This window comes from Thalassophryne amazonica, chromosome 7, assembly GCF_902500255.1.
Source record: "Thalassophryne amazonica chromosome 7, fThaAma1.1, whole genome shotgun sequence".
Taxonomy (NCBI): domain Eukaryota; kingdom Metazoa; phylum Chordata; class Actinopteri; order Batrachoidiformes; family Batrachoididae; genus Thalassophryne; species Thalassophryne amazonica.
The window spans coordinates 94,338,792-94,358,277 of NC_047109.1; the positions used below are offsets into that span (position 1 = coordinate 94,338,792).

The 19,486-nt window shown below is 42.1% G+C and overlaps 1 protein-coding gene across 1 annotated transcript; it reads left to right on the top strand.

Annotated features, from left to right (window-relative positions):
• Positions 1-310: 310 nt before the first annotated feature.
• On the top strand, positions 311-17,711 carry LOC117514593. The gene is made up of 7 exons (XM_034175124.1): positions 311-546; positions 625-892; positions 2,862-3,056; positions 9,347-9,439; positions 9,543-9,729; positions 16,083-16,284; positions 16,367-17,711. Exons 1-7 carry the CDS (start codon positions 382-384, stop codon positions 17,648-17,650), a joined length of 2,394 nt encoding a protein of 797 aa, XP_034031015.1. The 5' UTR covers positions 311-381; the 3' UTR covers positions 17,651-17,711.
• The last annotated feature ends 1,775 nt before the right edge of the window (positions 17,712-19,486 follow it).

Sequence of the window (19,486 nt, forward strand, 5' to 3'; positions counted from 1 at the left end):
TTGCTGCAGAGAAGAACAGTTGGAGATAAAGGGGCGTTAAAGAGGGGTACAGGCAGGAAACGAGGAACAGGGCATCTAAAGGGAGGTGTGATATCGAAGAAAATTCTAGTCGGCAATGCTGTCCAAGAAGCTGAGAAAGATGATGAATGTCAGGTGGTTTACCAGAAACCTGCAGTCACTAACGATGTGGGAATGAATGATGAAGGTGAAAGACGTACAGTTTGTCTTCAGTCAACATCCCAGGTGTCACAACCAGTGGTAGTTCAGTCTGTGGAAACTGAAGGCACGGCTCCTGCCAAATATGTGCCCTCTTCATCGGAGGAATCTCCTGAAGAGCAAGTCACACTTCATGTGAAATCTGTTTCCACTAATGTTGAGGAGATGACGAAATCAGAAGGAAGAAGACTAGATGGTGGTGAAAGAGAAGACAACAGGGAGAGTGATCAGTCCCCGGGCATCATATTTGAGAAGTTCCTGACTTATCAACAGAAAATGACTGCCAACAAGGAGCGGAGCCTGGCAGCAGCAGTTCATAGTCAAAGACATGTAAGATACCAGTTAAAAAAATCAATCTTATACAGAGTATAATGCATGCAACAATGTTTTTATAAAATTTCATTGCAGGATTTGGAAAACATTGCAGACAGTGAAGTAGAATTCCTCAGAAGCCAGGATATCAAGATTGAAGAGAATATTTCTGATCAGTCACTGACAATGGCCAACAGTCACAATAAACGGAGTGCAAATCGGCAGGTGCAGCATCATCATGATATTCGGTCCGTTCTCGTGAAGCAGGAGAGCAGTCTCGTGAATGACATTCAGGCCACAGAGGGCAGCAGGCACATTCGATGGAATGTGGAGCAAGTTGAAACAGAAAATGCTTCCAATCCAAGTAAGTATTAGAGTAAAATATATAAAGTGTTCTACCTACCCCTCTACCCAATATCCCAGCAGGCAAGTGATTCTTCCTTTGTTTAAACTTGCTATTCCCCAAAACTGCACTACACACAATCCCCTAATCAGGTGCGCCCTATTTACATGTACATAAAAATCTGGTTGCTGTCTGAAATTATTGGCTGTTATTTGATTATTAAGTGGTCATGTAAATGGCAAAATCCGATATAGTGCAGCAGATAAGAGAATATTTATTGCGGAATCCTGCAAATGGTGATAAAAGCATTCGGCAGAAATAGTCCTTTTGAAAAAAAACGATTGGCCACTTGAATTTTCAATTGTTGTTCAGATAGAGGTCAATTGAAGAATTACACAGGAATCAAAATTAAAACATGCTCCAATCATATTGAAACCTGTGCCACATTATTTGCCTGATCATAAAGATTCCAAAAAGATATGGTTTGGATGGTCTGTAACTGAATTCTATGGAGTTATGGGATTAAAAACAGCAAGAATAGTGACAAAGGTCAGTGTTGGTTTGTACAGGGGTCAAAACTTAAAGTTGCTCCAATTTTGGTAAAAAAAAAAAAAAAAGTGATGCAAATTACTAGTTGAGTTAACACGGTTTTAAAAAGGAATAGTTTGGACCATGTATCATCCTTAATTATCACATTACGGGGTAACATATGTCAAATATCAGAGAATCCAATAGACGTAGACCCTGTTTGACCTTTACTTTAGAGACCAAGCATTCAACACTGTCAAAACTATTCCATTTATTAATCCTGTTAGCTCAACCAATAATTTGCAAGTTTGGGCATCTGGTAAGGATGCCTCCTGGGCGCCTCCCAAGGGATGTGTTCCTGGCATGTCCATCTCGGCGGAGACCCCGGGGAAGACCCAGGACTAGGTGGAGAGATTATATCTCCACACTGGCCTGGGAACGCCTCTGGATCTGCTAGTCAGAGGTAGTCAATGTGGCATGGGAAAGTGAAGTCTGGGGTCCCCTGCTGGAGCTGTTGTCCCCGCGACCCGAACCCGGAAAAGCGGTTGAAGATGAGTGTGATGAGTGAGAACTAAATCATTTGCAGTGTACCAAAACAAAAAATATATGTATTTTGGAAGTATTAGATAATCTATCTTGTTTTAAGGGTTAATTTATTAAGTGGACAACATGCTTATTACGTCCGCCAAGGATGTACCGGTAATAAAATCACCGGCGTTTATTTGTCTATCTGTTAGCAGGATTATGTCAGAACTGCTTCAAAAGTTTTGAAGAAATTTTCACCACAGATACATATTGGGCCATAAAAGAACTCATAAAATTTTGAAGGTGATCCGGATTCTGGATCAAGATTCACTTATATAGGCTTTGAATGCTTAACGTCAAAAGTACTTCATGGATTCTCACCAAATTTGCACCACATATAGATATTAGGGTATGGAAGACTCCTGAATTTTGGAGGTGATCTGAATCTAGAGAAATCTTTGATTGCTCTTGTTTCCAGACTTAACAATCTTAATTCAAGACATCTTGTTAAGTGAAATTATCTGTACATGCAGCAAGATGATTTCCCTCAGATTGTGTTTTTATCTTGTTTTTAGACACCCCATTTTTGCACTGTGCAGATGAACCAGCTTGTCCAATGACACACACATTGCTTGAAGCACACACAGAATTGAACTCGGGTCTCTGTAATGGTAGTCAAACACCTAGAGAACCACCTGTTCAGCTAAATCAAACAAATTCAGTTTTTGTTAAATGCGATAATGTCAGTCTTGTCCTGTCTATAGTCCTGTTGTGTGACTTCAACACAGTATCCACAGTCCTGTAGCTTAAATGATTCAAAGTCAGACTCCTGTAGTTCATTTTCAGTATTAAACTGGCTGATTTGGTACAAGTTTATGTAGCCCTTTTGCATTTTTAATATTTTCAGAGGCTGATTGGTTTGAGCTTTTCTTTATAGTTGTGGACAGTGAGGAGACAACCCAGGAGTCTACTGTGACCTCTGACTACAACAGCAACCAGTGTATCTTCTACCCAGTGAAAGAGGAGGAGAGAGAGCATCTGCTGGGAACCTCTCATAATAACTGTGGGAGTTCAGCCACGGGTACATCTAGTGATGGTCATACTGAGCATCAGTCAGACTCTCAACCTTCAGGTAGTCACTTTTATGAGTATTGTTTTATCTGAGTGAATTATAAGGCACTCAGCAATGTATACTGCTCAACAAAAATTGAACACTTTTAGTCAAAGTGTAGTATCAAGTCAGTTCAACTTCTGGGATATTGATCTGGTCAATTAATTTGCAGAGGGGGTTTGTTAATCACTTTTACCTGCTTTGGTGTTAATGAAATTAACAACAGGTGCACTAGAGGGGCAACAATGAGACAACAGCCAAAACAAGAATGATTTTACAGGTGGAGGCCACTGACATTTTTTCCACCTCATCTTTTCTGACTTTTTTTTTTTTTTTTTTCTTATTAGCTTTGCATTTGGTTAGGGTCAGTGTCACTACTGGTAGCATGGTGCGGTACCTGGACCCTACAGAGGTTGCACAGGCAGTCCAACTCCTCCAGAGTTCACATCAATATGTGCCATTGCCAGGAGGTTTGCTCTGTCTCACAGCCAGTGGTGGGCAGATAACAGATAACCAAAAATTAACTTTGATAACAGATAATCAGTTAACTGAAAAGTTATCTTTGATAAAGATAAAACGATAAACCACCCAAAAATGTATCGGAAGTTACAGATAACCGATAAATTCCAATATTGTCTCTGGTGCATTTGCAGCTACTAATAAACTGAATTTGAGTTTTAACGCCACAATAGCTTCTAGTAATATTAAAAGTGACAACAGACCCAAACAATGAGACCACACTTTTGTCTTTGAACATCCTGCCGCTGCTGGAAGCTCTTGTTTACTACACAGCTTCCAGCACAGAGGCACCCTGAGAGCAGCCACAAAACCAGCTCTCTATCCGATCACAATGCTCCGGTCAGGCGGAGGTCTTGGAAAATAAAGTCATGCTGACTTATGGTTTTAATATATAAATAACATTAATACCGATAGAGTAACTCCATTAATGTCAATTCTGTCATTTGTACAAAGTTAAAATATAGCATATATATTTTAATGTTGAATAATGCACTAATAATGAGGTTTTGTAAGAAAGACACAGATTGCAAAGGATTCTGGGTAAACGTGCCTCTGCTAAACACTGATTGGTTCAGCCATTCATTATGTAAACCAACACGTTAATGTGACGTGTGTTGGTGTTTACAGATAAATGTGCTTTTGTAAAATATTCCATTTTTTATTTGTAAAAACAGGCATTTTTTTGGAGCCCTGGAAGTGTCATTGCAAAATGTTTTGCATGTGGAGAGAATGTGCGCTCATTTTATTAGTGCCGTGCGCACGTTTGATGATGATGATGATGATGTTGTTTATCAGCTGATTTTTCATTTGTGCGAGAATTTTTGGACCGAGTTTCAGGTTAATCGCGCGTCCTGCATCGTGTAGTGTACATGGAGTAACAAGCTGTGTTTAACATCTCACGACCACCTCCTGATTGCCGATCGTATGGTCGAATGATAATCAAACCTGTTTTATATTATTCTGGTCGGCCGTCGTGAGTGTATCCTGCTGCTGAGGGGCTACAAGCGTCCAACCGCTCGCACTGTGCCTGTGCAAACACCGCAGAGCTGTCTTGTAATGTTATTTTTTTGTTGTTGTTGTTTTTGTTCTGTTTTAAACTTAATTTGTTAAAAAAAAAAAAAAAAAAAAAAAAAAGTTGATTTGACAACCATCTGCTATAACCGGGGTCAAAATAAGTAGAACACTGCCATCTACTGGTGCCCAGACACTTAGTACTTATGGTGACTACTGCCATGAACACTACTGGCCAGTAGATGGCAGTAGAGGCCTAAAAAATTTGCCAAAACAAAATCCCAGATAATCCATGTCTGCTACATTTAAGATGCATGGAATTTAACAAGCGCAAATACAATAACATCTATAAACCCAGAGAATATATTCACGAGAGTTTTGGGCACTAGAGTTTAATGCTGCTGTCCGTGGAGCCTGAAAAGAGTGTCTGAAATGCATTTGTCCTGTTGTGAACATACTGGGCCTCATTTATCAACATTGCGTAAAAACAGGCGCAGATCTGAGCGCATAATTGGTCTTACGACAAGACACACGTGTGATTTATGAAACATTCGTATCTGACCGATCCCAGCGTACGAATGATCGGCTCTTGATAAATGCGGCGGCTGAATTTAACCGTTATTAGCCTGTTACGCCCTTAAATATTCATGGTTCGGAAGCCTCGCCGACTGAGCTCGACATGGAGAGAAGAAGCACTGGGAAGAAGAAAAACTTTTTGGAGATGGAAATCGGCATCCTAACATCGGAGGTGGAGAAAAACAAACTTGTACTTTTTGGCAGTCTGAAAAGTGGAGTCATAGGCGCTCATAAAAATGCCGTGTGGAAGAGTGTAACGGAGGTGGTCAACAGCGTTGCCGCAGAGGAACGGACTCTGGCTGAGGTTTGAAGAATTCTTTAACTTAACCTATGCCTAATGATTTTGAATCAATCTTTTATGCACCCACAGTTAAAAGCTTATGCCTGCTAATTGATTAAGAATTCTTTGCATTTAGGTCAAGAATAAGTGGTCCGATTTAAAGCTGGCCACCAAAAAACATGTTGCGGCACTTAAGCGCAGCATTAAGGCATTTTAATGTGCAATGATTAGTTGTCATTTTTAGGCTATTTAGCATATGTATTTTTTTTATTTTACAAAGGAAGCAGTATCATTAAAAACGTGAGCTTTTTTTAATTAATTTTGTTTAATCCATTTTAAGAATCCATTTTGATCTGTTCTGAATATGTGGCTGCTTATGCTTGGATGACAGCTGAGGTTTGTTTCATAATTATTTTCAGACTCAGATTTTCTAGTGCTGCACCGCAGATCCACAGACTCAGATTTGCGTACACGAGCTCAGACCAGACGTGAGCGCTGTTGTGAGATTCGTCTTAGCCTTCGCTCACGTCCAAATTGATAAATACCGAAGTTTGCTTAAAAATGGTCGAACGCACGTTTTCTGTCATACGTTCTTTTGATGAATGAGGCCCACTGAGATTACCCTATCCTACCCACAATGAACTGCTGGGCACAGCATGTGCTCACTAAAACCTTAAAGCGGATAGAGAATCAAAATCATCTTTTTCATGTTTTTGGTGTTAGTTCAGAGTCTCCCCGCTGTGGGGAAAACACGAAGTGCCAGCAAGTTTCAGAACCTCTGTTTCAAGTATCTCTCCTTTTTTGAATTGCCCCTAGAAAACAGGCCAATCCATTTTTGAGAGAAAAGTTAACGTCACTTTTTCACCATTAGCCCCCCCCCCCCCCCTCCCCACACACCCACACCCACCCCCTTTCACACACGCCCCTTCGAAATTAATTATTCGTAAGGTTGTGCCCACCCATTCCTACCACTGGAAGAGGAGCAATGGCGAGCTACAGGTGTGCCTTCCCAGGCTGTCATAGCGGACTACGATCTTTACATATTCTTCCCACAGAAAGCAGTGTACGCGATCAGTGGCTTTTATTCATTTTTAACCGCATCCCCAGGACATACAACCGCCGACTATTTCTTTGCTCTGCGCATTTCACGGAGGACTGTTTCACAAACCTTGCACAATTTCGAGCTGGCTTCAGTCGGCATTTAATACTCAGTAGAGGGTCAGTTCTGACTTTGCGACAAAATCAACCCCAGCAATCAGTACAGCCTGTAAGTATCACATTTTCTTTTGTTTTAAATTTGTTTTTAAATTTATTTCGGATCGTTTTTTTTTTTTTAATTATCATTATTATTTTGTGACTGGACTTTATGTCACAGTCAGCCTCTGGCTGACTTCATGTTGGTGGGCGAGGAACAAGATTTATCACTCAACAGCAATGTTGAAACGTGATCTGTTAAATAAGTTAGTGAAGATTACTGTCATCTCGTTTTCGCTACAACGTGCTCAACTTTTGTTTAGAATCAGCTTCTTATCACTGGTAACGACGCCGATTTCCTCTCACTCAAACCCACAGCTTTTCAGCGAAACAACGCCATTAAAAGCAAACGAGGCATTCTAAACCCAGCATAGTAACATAGCTGTTTCAGAGAGCCTTTTAGGAAGGTTCTGAGCCATTACAGACACAATTTTTTGGGGTCTACATATCACATCACAGAACAAGGATTAATGCCCCATTCAGCCTCTCTCTATCACCTTTTAAAATTAGCACATTACTTTAAAACTAAAACATGTATCTGATATTTTCACTTTATAAAACTTCAGACATGACTGTAATTTTAAGTAACTTGTCCAAAATTAGTTTGGTTAAAATTTGAACCATAAGTTAAAAATGTATGCCTCTGGATGACTTGGGTGATATTGCCCACATATCAGTATGGTGTTAAAGGAAATTATTATTATTTTTTTTTTATTTATTTTTTTTTTTTTTTTGTTTGAGACCAGTTCTCTTTTGCCTGCAGAGGAGAGTGGTTTCTTCTGGAAACAGCTCTCTTCTGTTTGAAGAGGGTAGAACTATGCATCTGTTAGGAAACTTTTAATAGGTAGGTGCTCAACTTATTTTAAATTGTAAAAGTGTTTGTCACTGTTCATCTTTGTTTACTATGTTATCGGTCTAAAAGTTATCGGACAAAAATGTATCGGAAGATAATTAGTCCGATAATGGATTTTAAAGTTATCTAAAAAGATAATCTGATAATGAAAACATTATCTTCGATAATTATCTATTATGAGAACTGTGCCCACCACTGCTCACAGCAGACTCTCAAGAGCATGGAGGAGATTCCAGGAGACAGTCAGTTACCTTAGGAGAGCTGGACAGGACCACAGAAGGTCCTTAACCCATCACCAGGAACAGTGTCTGCTCCTCTGTGCATGGAGGAACAGGATGTGCACTCTCAGAACCCTACAAAATGACCTCCAGCAGGCCACTGGTGTGAATGTCTCTGACCAAACAATCAGAAAGACTTTATGAGAGTGGCACTGGTTTGAGAGCCCAACATCCTGTGGTGGGTCCTGTGCTCAATGGCCGGCACCATGGAGCTCGATTGCCATTTGACATAGAACATCAGAATTGGCAGGTCCGCCACGGGCGCCCTGTGGTTTCCATAGATGAGAGCAGGTCCAACCTGAGCATGTGACAGATACAAAAGGGTCTGGAGACACAGTAGAAAACGTTACGCTGCCTACAACATCATTCAGCTTGACCGGTTGGTAGTGGGTCAGTGATGGTCTGGGGAGGCATACGCATCCTTGGAAGGATGCACAGACCTCTACAGGCTAGACAACAGCACCCTGACTGCTATTAAGCACCTGGATTGAAATTCTTGGACCCACTGTCAGACCCGACACTGGTGCAGTGGTTCTTGGGTTCCTGCTGGTGCATGACAATACCCGGCATCATGTGGAGAGAGTATGCAGGCAATTCTTGGAGGATGAAGGAACTGATACCATTGACTGGCCCCACGCTCACCTGACCTAAATCCAACAAAAACACCTGTGGGACATTATGTTTTGGTCCATCTGATGCAGCCAGGTTGCACCTCAGACTGTCCAGCAGCCAAGTGATGCCCTTGTCCATATCTGGTAGGAGATCCCCCAGGACACCATCCGTTGTCTCATTAGGAGCATGCCCCAGCGTTGTCAGGCATGCGTACAAGCATGTGGGGGCCATACAATCTACTTCGTACCATTTTGAGGTGCTGCAGTGAAATTTTGGCAATATGGACAAACCTGCCACATCACTTTTATCCCCCCGGCATGAAATACGGGGGATATAGCAATCAGCATGTCAGTCTGTCTGTTCTTTTTCGCTTGTTAGCACAATATCTGAAGAACCAGTTGACCAACTTCATTCATATTTAGCATAAGGGTGTACTTGGGTGATCCTGTGACACCAGTCGATTATGGATTTGTGGGGCCCCGGAGGGTATATGTCATCTCCTGATGACTCTTGTTTCACTTTCATTTCCAGGGTGTCTTTGAATTCAGCCATCTGTAGGTTGACAATTTTATTTTCCATCAAATGATGTGGCATCCTTTCATTCCTAATATATTACCCAGTCAGTTCATGCCAGGAAACACTTTTTGTTACTTATTATGACGGTGAATGATGCAGAATCAAAACAAGAAAGGCTGCTTTAGCATTCCAACATGCTATAGATAACAAATACTATGTAACATTAATGTGCATTTCAGTAAAGTTCCTCTTATACTTTAACAAAGGTATAAATACATTTGTTTATGAAGGTCATAAAGGTCATATTTATGCCATGATGATGCCTGCAGTGTAACAGCTCATGTCTGAAATAGGCTGCAGTGTACAAATGATTTCATGAAGGAAGCTTTCTAATACATGTTACCAACAACAGATGAGGGGAGCCTCACCACACAAGACTACCAGGATACAGGAGCGAGAGGACTATTGCCGGGGCCAGGAGTTAATGACTTTGCAGATGTGCAAGGTCTGTTTTTCATTTTTTAAAAATTAATTTCTTTATTGTAGCTTTTTTATCTAGCAGCCATAATTTATGAACAAAGATGACAATGTAATTGCTCATCTTTCAGGTGAGGCTGAGACTGAATGCCAGCAGACACCAGAGCTCCGGGACTTCCTTCTTCAAAGTTCTCATGAAGAGGTTGTGGGAACTTTTGAAATGGCTGATCTTCACATTGAGTCAGAAGCAGAAATAATGACCTTTTTGTCCAAGAACCAAATCAGCAACCTGCAACAGACAGATCAACTGCTTCAGAGGTTGTTACCCCCCCTCCTCCCCCCATTTTTTAAATATGTAAAACAGTATTAAACCCATCAGACAAAAAACATATCCCATCCTTCTTGCAGTGAATCATTTCCTCTGCCAGCCAACAGAAATGGGTAAAATTAATGTGATCACAGCTGTTTTTCAAGTTGTTTGTGGATGCAGTAGCTAAAAAGGGTGGTTTAAAAAGGTGTACATTAAATGTTGTTGGGGGATTCTTTTTGGGTCAGGAAAAAGTTAGATCAAGGTCTGCCACAAATCTTTTACAGCCTTTAAAAATTTCAAGACCTTTCTTATTTGGCCTTTACTATTCTTGTCACAACATTCAAATGGAAATTACCATAAGAGTTGAGTTACCACATGAGTTCTGCATGTTCTTTGTCACTTAGTGCAGGTAATACAGCTTGACTATGTCCTTACTTAAGGTGCCCTGACACTTGCATGACTTTGATCCGGGCACTTGCATGCACATTGTCATGACGATCCCACCTGCTGTGTTCCCAGCTGGATGCCGTGCTTTGTTCCAATGGCTGCCACGCGTTGTGCGCTGGATGCTGCATATATAAAATAATTATTTTGTAGCGGAATAATCATTTTCTGTACGAGTTAGCTGTTGAAAACGCCTCTATTCTTCCAGAATCACAGAGGAGCGCTGTAGCTGCTTTTTTTCTCGCACGCGCTGAATGAGGTGGAGAAAGCATTTGGAGCCATCTAAAAATGTAATTATTTGGCATGTTTAATTTGTCATGGCTTGGTAAAACAGTTGCATGCTCTTTCCTTCTTGTGTGCAACTGTAAAAGTATGTTTATGATAGATTTAACATCTCGTTATAATCGTTCAGATGAGCTTCGCTGTGATGCGGTGCGCTGATGCAACCACTCACACTTCACTTCTTTACTCAACTTGACGAGCTGCATGTAGTGTTGGTGAGTACATCGCGCAACATTCACTGCCACTTCATGGTTGCTGCACAACATTTATACGTGAAAGATTTTTTTGAACATTTCAAAATTCTCTTTGCACAATTGCATGCGCCGGCACCCCTCTCGCGTTCAGTCTACACCCGTTAACAATTAGTTTATTCTCCTGCACGACACAATGCATGCATCAAAGTTGTGCAAGTGTCACAGGGCCTTTAGTCTCCATGTGCTACCAGTACATGAAGATTTACATCTGTGTGTATTTAAAAATAGGAATAATAATAATGAATTGCATTTCTAAAATACTTTTCCATCCAATGCAAATGCTAAAAGTGCTTTATAAAGCTGCATCAAATTTACACTCACACATGAAGTGTAAATGGGTCAAAGCAGATGAACCAGCATGCTGCCATGCAAGGCAGTCAATTGCACACCGGGAGCAGCTCGGGCATTAAGGACCTTGTCACCTTATTGAGTTTTTTTGTCTAACTTGGAATTGAACAGAGTATTCTCTGGTCACAAAGTCTTTAAACTGCCAAGGTGCTACCCTTTATATACTTTATTCACTTATAAAACCAGATGATCTTTTATCACTGACATATATTTCACTGTCACAAACTGAATTTTGGGCAGCGCAGTGGCTTAATGGGTAACACTGGTGCCTCACAGCTAGAAGGTCCTGGGATCACTTCCCACTCTGTCCTTTCTGTGCAGAGTTTACATGTTCTCCCTGTGTTTGTGTGGGTTCCTTCCAGGTGCTCCAGTTTCCTTATACTTCCAAGGACATGCAAGTTAATTCATTTATTTGTGAATGAACAGTACAATTTTGTGTACATCACCATACAGTGAAGTAAACAAGTCAGATTATAGCCATTGGCTAATTTCCATCTCTTGTCCCTGGTAGATGGTCCACACATAGACTGATGGTCCACATATATACTGGACAATGCCTGCGTGGTGTCACCCACTGGTTTTCTGTAGACCTGAAAAAGCCGAAATAACCCGCTTGTCTGAGCGTTGCCATGTTGAAAGCCCCACCCACACTGATTCACAATTAACTCATTAATGCATAAAGGGGTGGAGCATGGGTGACTCAGTGTCTGATGAAGAGGCCTGAACACCCCCTCTCTTTGACTCCGAACCAGCTAACAGGCTGACCTCAGTTTGGGTGTTTATTTATTCACATTATGAGGGATTATGCAGTGGTTCTCTTAATAATTTACTTTGGTATGAACAGTTAAAGTTATCATCAGTAATTGTGCATTAAATGGACCTACTGACAGCTGCTGAAAGTGCTAACACCATGGGTATACAACATTAAATGAGAAGAGTTTTAATAAGTGTGAATATTGCCACAGGGACATCTTAGATGATCTGTTTAGACATTTCACCACACAGCAAGCTGTATTATTCTAGGTGTTCTGCAATAAATTACACCAAACAGACCAAGTAACAACACAACAGTGAGTCACTCTGTTACAGTCAGAGGCTGCAAGAGACGGAGTCACTAGATCCAGCCGCTGTCACTCAAATCAACCATGCCCTCAATTACACAGAATTTTGTTAATTAAAACATCTTAAACTAGAAAATAGAATAGAAAGCCTTTATTGTCATTATACACAGCAAACACGGTCTGCATAGTACAACGAGATTAGGGGGGCTGCTCCTTAAAAAGTGCACGCAGTGCAATACCAGACAATATAACATGAATAAACAACAATATCACATAAGGAAACACGTGAAGTCCTTTGCTGAAATGTAAAATTGTGTAACATGTGGACAGTGTAAACAGTGTACCAATTGAGAGTGCAAAAGGAAATGTAAAACTGTATGACAACTATAGGCGATATAATAAACAATGGAACAACTGAAAAATGTGCAAAAGTCCTGTGCTACAAATGAGATAGATATGGTGCGACTCAGTACCTAATATAGTCCGTTTTTAGTGCAGATTATTGTTCAACATGGTGATGGTTTTGGGGAAGAAACTGTCTCTGAGTCTATTTGTCCTGGCCTGTATGGACCTGTAGCGCCTGCCAGAGGGCAACAGGTTGAAGAGGTGAAAGCTGGGGTGTGTATTGTCCTTGAGAATGTTCTTGGCCCTACTAAGACAGCGGGAGGTGTAGATGGTGGAAATGGGGGGCAGAGGACAGCCAATGATTTCTTGGGCAGTGTTTGCTACCCTCTGCAGTCTCTTCCTGTCAGCTTCAGTGCAGCTGGAGTGCCACACTGAGACTGTGTAGGTCAGCAGGCTCTCTATAGTGGAGCGATAGAAGGTCACCAGCAGGGGTGTGCTTAATTGCTCTTTCCTAAGCACCCTCAAGAAGTGTAGTCGCTGCTGGGCCTTCTTGACCAGTGCTGCGGTGTTGACTGACCAGGAGAGGTCAGCAGAGATGTAAACCCCTAGGAACTTGAAGGACTCCACTCGCTCCACGCATTCGCCATTGATGTACAGTGGGGCAGGGGCAGTTTTCTTTCGACGGAAGTCCAGGATGAGTTCCTTAGTCTTTGTGATGTTTAGTGCCAAGTTGTTGGCTGCACTCCACTCGACCAGTTTTTGGCCCTCATCTCTGTAAGCCGCTTCGTTTCCCCCTGTTATCAGCCCCACCACTGTTGTGTCATCAGCAAATTTAACGATGATGTTCGCCGAGTGGGTGGGGGTGCAGTCAGATGTGTAGAGCGAGTAGAGAAGTGGGCTCAGCACACAGCCCTGGGGGGAGCCGGTACTGAGAGTACGAAAGGAGGAGAAGTGAGGACCAAGCTTCACCTGCTGTGGTCGGTTGACCAGGAAGTCTTTGATCCAGGAGCAGGTGGGCAGTGGGATTCCCAGGTTGGATAACTTGGGGATAAGGATGTCCGGTATTATGGTATTAAAAGCTGAGCTATAGTCAATGAAGAGCATCCTGACATAGCTCCCTTGTTTCTCCAGGTGAGTCAGTGCTGAGTGAAGGGCAGTTGTTATTGCATCTTCTGTGGATCTGTTAGACTGGTATGCGAACTGATGCTGGTCCAGGGTAGGGGGGAGACAAGCTTTGATGTGTCTTAGAACCAGTTTCTCAAAGCACTTGGTGATGACTGGGGTGAGTGCTACCGGGCGGAAGTCATTGAGGCTGGTTGTGGGTGATTTTTTGGGAACTGGGATGATAGTAGCGGATTTTAAGCAGGATGGGATGAGTGCATGTTCTAGTGACAGGTTGAAAATGACAGTGAAGACCTGTGCTAGCTGGTCAGCACATGCCTTGAGCACCATCCCTGGTACTCCATCCGGGCCTGAAGCCTTCCTGGGGTTCACAGCCCGGAGCACTCGTCTCACGTCCTCAGCCGCTAGAGTAAGTGGGGGGGGGGACTGGAGGCTGGAATGGGTTGTAGTGGGGGTTGGGATGTTGTGGTTGAGTGCCGTGCCTGAGACTCAAAACGGGCATAGAAGCTGTTTAGTTCCTCTGCTAGTGCCAGATCTGAGTTCCCTGGTGTTGCAGCACAGCCTCTGTAATTGGTGATCGACTGCATGCCCTGCCACACCTGTCGGGGGTTGTTAAGCTGGTCCTCTATCCTGCTCTTATGCTCCGCTTTGGCGGTCTTGATGCCTCTCCTCAGGTCAGCACGGGTGGTGTTGTATAGTGCTCTGTCTCCCGATCTGAAGGCTGCGTCCCGGTCCCGGAGGAGCGTGCGGACCTGGCTAGTCATCCATGGTTTTTGGTTTGGAAACACCAGAATGTTCTTTTCCACAGTAACCATTTCAATGCAGTACTTGATGTAGGACAGTACTGTGTCTGTGAATGTAGCCAAGTCTTCATGGTAAAAGGCTTCCCACTGTGTCTGGTCAAAAGCAGTCCTGCAGACGGGTGAGGGCAGCATCAGGCCAGGTGTTAATGGTCAGCCGTTTAGGCTTTGTTTGTCGGTTGAGGGGGGTGTAAACGGGTGTGAGAAACAGGGAGAGGTGATCTGACTGGCCCAGGTGGGGGAGGGGTATGGCTCTGTATGCTCTCTTGATGTTGGTATAAACATGGTCCAGAGTGTTTTCCCCTCTTGTAGGGCATTTCACGTGTTGGTGAAATTTTGGTAAAACAGTTTTAAGATTTGCCTTATTAAAGACACCCGCAATGATGTGAATGCCGTTTGGATAGGCATTCTGTTGTTTGTTTATGGCGTTTAGCAGCAGGGAGAGAGCTATGTTTACATTAGCATCCGGTGGTATGTAGACTGCCGTAATGACCACAGCAGCTAGCTCTCTAGGCAGGTAGAATGGTCTGCATCTTACTGACATAAACTCTAAGTCAGGAGAACAGTGTCTGACCAGAACAGTACTATTATTGCACCAACCTTCATGTATGTAGATGCAGAGGCCGCCACCTCTGTTTTTCCCTGAGTCGCTGTTCCTGTCCCATCTGTGTAGTGTGCGGCCTGCTAGCTGCGCCGAAGCATCGGGGATTTGTGCATGTAGCCATGCCTCTGTGATTATAAGTGCGCAGCACTCTTGAATGTAGCGATTCCCAGCTAGCTGTAGTTCCAAATCATCCGTTTTGTGTACCAAGGATCTGGCATTTGAGAGATAAAGGCTTGGCAGCGGTGGTTTGAGTGGCTGTTTCCTTAGTTTATGCAGCAGTCCAGCCCTGCAGCCCCATTTTTGCTTTCTCTCGCGACGCCGTCTGTGTCGCTTGCCGGCCCCGATAACAATCCACAGAGATCCCTAAACTAAAAAGTTGGGGAAAATAAATTCACTCCTTGTACAGTTGTCATGGAGGAGGAAACCATCTATCGGGACCAAAACCGTTTTTTGTACTAGGCTGTAAACATGTTTATTTCTCCTCTAAGGTTTGACATTTTATAATGGGCTTCTTTGGAAATGTGCTCTGTTTTGGAGCCAGCCTCAAGCGGCCAGTCAAGGAACTACACTTCTGGGTTGGGGTCAGAATACAGGCTCAGTTGTTGTCGCTTAGTTCCACAGCATGTTCCTCTTTCTTTTTTGATTGTGGGTGGAAACCCATGCAGACAAGGGGAGAAAGAACATGCAATCCACACAAAAGGGGCGGGAAGTGTTCCCCCAACCTTATCACTGTGAAGCATCAGTGCTAAAAGCCATCGTGCTGCCGGTGAATGTGTGACTCTGAATTGATCATGGGTGTGAGTGATTGGGTTTGTCTGTATATACGTCACCCTGGACCCCGCCTCATACCCAGTGACTGCTGCTCCGGTTCTTCTGTGACTCTTAATTGGCATAAGAGGGTATAGAAAATGAATGAAAACTCTATTTCAGATTTTAATAGTGTCTATAACTTTATGAATTACAGGTAAATAAGTAATAAATGTATGCACAGAGCATATAGAATATTTCATACAATGGAAAAGAGCTTAAAGTTGGTGCTTATGGTTGTTTTATTTGATGTTTGTTTACATGGTTCTTGCTTCTTTTTTTAATGTTCTGTAGCTCAGCAATTGCAACAAGCCACCAACCAATGGAGGAAATCAAGAACAGAGAGCCCATTGAATACTTCTCCAAGTATTTTGATCGGGATACCTGGGTAGAAATTGCCTGGTACACAAATACACTGTCGAACATGGTTAACCCTGTCACAGCCAGAGAGGTTGGACAATTTGTTGGGATCCACATTGCAATGGGAACTTTGAAGGTTTGTGTTCTTCTGTGACTGATTGTTTTTAAGGTTTTTCTATATTGAAGAGATGAAGGTCATTTCTCTGCTCTCTTTTCAGTTTCCCAGCCCAAAACTGTACTGGGAGGACCTGACTAAGGTACCATTGATTGCTGAAGCCATGCCGATGTCAAGGTTCATTCAGCTGTCCCATGCATTGAAGCTAGCCTCTCCTGTAAATGAACCAGCCAACAGTAAAGCTGCAGGAGAAATGCACAACTTTGAAAATGTAGAAGTAGTTCCAGCTCACATTGCAGTGAACAACAAAAGCAAGCACAGTGAGAGTTCTCAGTTTGGTGATAGTCAACAGCAAAGAGACAAGGCAGACAGCCTGAACAGTTCAAGAATATCAACTGATCCACTGTGGAAGGTTCAGCCTGTGCTGTGCCGTTTCCATGCTGGTTGCCAGTCACTGAGGAAAGAAGGTGACTATGCGGTAGATCAGTATACCCTTCCTTTGACTGGGAAGGCACATAGTCACAAGAACTCTCTCTATTGTACCACCTTGATTGGCTTTGGCGGTTTACTCTTGCATGTGGATCTTAAATTGGATCTCTCAGAAAAAGATGCTGTTGAAAAAATGGTTCCCAAAGGTAGCACAGTGTTTTTGTGCAAGCAGGAACTGTCTACTCCTGCCATGTTAGAACGCCTGTTAGTTGCCGGGGTTCATGGTGCAGGCCGGGTGGGAGGAGCAAGAGGACAGATTGGGGATGAGTTTGTAAGTTCAGATGGAAGATTGATGTTACGCAGGTCACACTGCGGCTTTATACTGTCCACCGCAGGAAACGGACAGAGAAACATGGTCTCACTTATTGACAGTTTTGAAAAAGCCCAAATGTCTGTTCGCCTCAACAGAGATCTGCAAAATCTTTACTGTATTCCCCTCACCACATCAGCACCAGCATGCTGGCCTCAAGCTGTGCTCTGGTACTTGACTGATTTGGCTTTGGTCAACTCCTGGCTTTTGTACAGGCAGGATCATGGGGCATCTGCACCTCTAACACTCATGGCCTTCAGACTGGAAGTGTCTAAGGCTTTGATCCTGTCCAGTGGCACAGATACCCAGGATTCAGTTCCCCCTCAGCCCCCCACAGAGAAACCTCAAGCAGCGAATGAAATCCCCAGTCCCAGTTTACTACAGGAAAATCCTCTTCCAGACGAGACCATAAGGTACGATGGTTCTGGACACTGGCCAGAGCAGCTCAGCGAAGGCGAAGGTGGCAGGTGTCGCTTTGGAGACTGCCAGAGAACATCTCGAGTACTGTGCCTTAAGTGCTGTGTATTTTTATGCATCTCACGCAACCACAACTGTTTCATCAATTTCCATCACCAAGGTAGTTTGTGAAATGAATAGTGTTGTTGAGTGTTTTCTTAGTGAAACGAATCCTGTCTTATAATTTAGATGAGGAAAAGCTTTTGGTGACATGTAAACCAAACTTATCAAACATAGTATGTCATTGGTCCTTCCACTTTTTTCTCCCTAATGGCTTTCATTAGCAACATTGTACTTTTATGTAGAATAAATGTGCTGCAGTTAAAAAAAAGATATGTAGATATATCAAATGTTAGATGTAGTTTGTTGAACTGTCAGGTGTCAAATTAAATAACCTTCTGAAGGAGATGCCAGCCCTTACCAAAAAGTAGTATATGCAAGTATGTTTCAAGTATACTTCGTTTACTTTTTACATACTTATCAGTACTATTTTTTGTAAGGGAGAAGTAATTTTAATAATTTATGTATTCAAAAAATAAGTAGAAAATATGCTTTGTGCATTGAAGTTTCCGTAATGTATTCTGCCATGTATATTGACCTCTTATTTTACATTCCATGCATTGACAAGCTTCTTTATAGCTCTTTGAATATTTATTTATTTGAGAAAAAAGTGCTTCAGAAATATATGCACAGTTGATTTGTAAATGTTTGTGTATGACTTTTTTTTTTTTTATTCAAATGATCATGCATAGTTTAACCCTTGTCGTTGGTGTGATAGAGAAGATGCAAAGGAGAAGGGTGAAATGGAGATGGATGATCTGCTGTGGCGACCCCTAGCGGGAGCAAGTCAGATATAGTGATTGTGGAAAAATGCCAAATTGATAGTTGACGTTTCCTTCGTCTTATGTAATTTACTGGTAAATAGTGGATGCATAAATGTAAGCATCCAAACATAGGTGTAAAATTCAGTATTGCAAATGCTAAGGGTTTTTTGTTGCTAATCCATCTGTAATGAAAAGTTTAAGTTCAAGATTTCAACTAATCACCTTTTTCTGTGTTTAAAAGAAGAGTAGCTCCTTCTTGTTACATTCTGCCTTTGGACAACAGTTGTGGCACCATCTCATAGAAATAGTGGTCCAAATATGCACTTCTGTGATGTATAGCCATATCTAAAACAAACTATTTCCATCCAGAATTGATGTAACCGGTTTGTTTCTGCATGCACATGCGACTTGAGATTTTTCACATGAAACTCCAACAGTAGTTAACTGGAAAAAGTACATAAAAATGGGTTTTTGTATGATCCCTTTTTAGCTTTTTAAATTTACCTTTGGCTCAAGTTATCCACCTAAACTCAAACTGCAACAACCATCATGAATGTACAGGTTTTTAAAAAGACAAAAGAATGCCAAATTATGTATTTTCAACCAGCAGTGCTTTAGAGTGGCTTAATTTGTATGTTGCAGATTATCATAATAAATGGTAATACTAAAATATAAAATTCAGCATAAGCGAAAGATGTCAAATCTGTTTTCATTAGATTTTCAAATTCTGTTTTGGAAAGCTGTGGCGGTGAGTCGGATGGACATTTAACTGTGCCGCACATGGTCATGCGTGCGAGAGAACTGTGTTCGGACATGAATGTGAAGGTGAAAGTAACTCAAATTTGATGGAATAATAAGTCAAGCACAAGTGATTTATTTAGCAAAAACAAACAAAAAAGGTAACTTAAGTCACGGGTAAAAATTTTAGCCCAGTGCTAGTGCATGTAAAAATTGAGTGGTTATTTTGAGGAGCTACTAAATGATGCATCTCTGGTTGGTATGAACTATGAAACTTGTGACCTTGAAAGGGCTTACTCGAGGTATTAAACACTTTAGCGGTAATACAGTTTAAAACACGGCGAAAGGGTTGTGTGGATGAAGTTTTATTTTTGGACAAATCTTATGTCAGCTCATACAGAGCCAA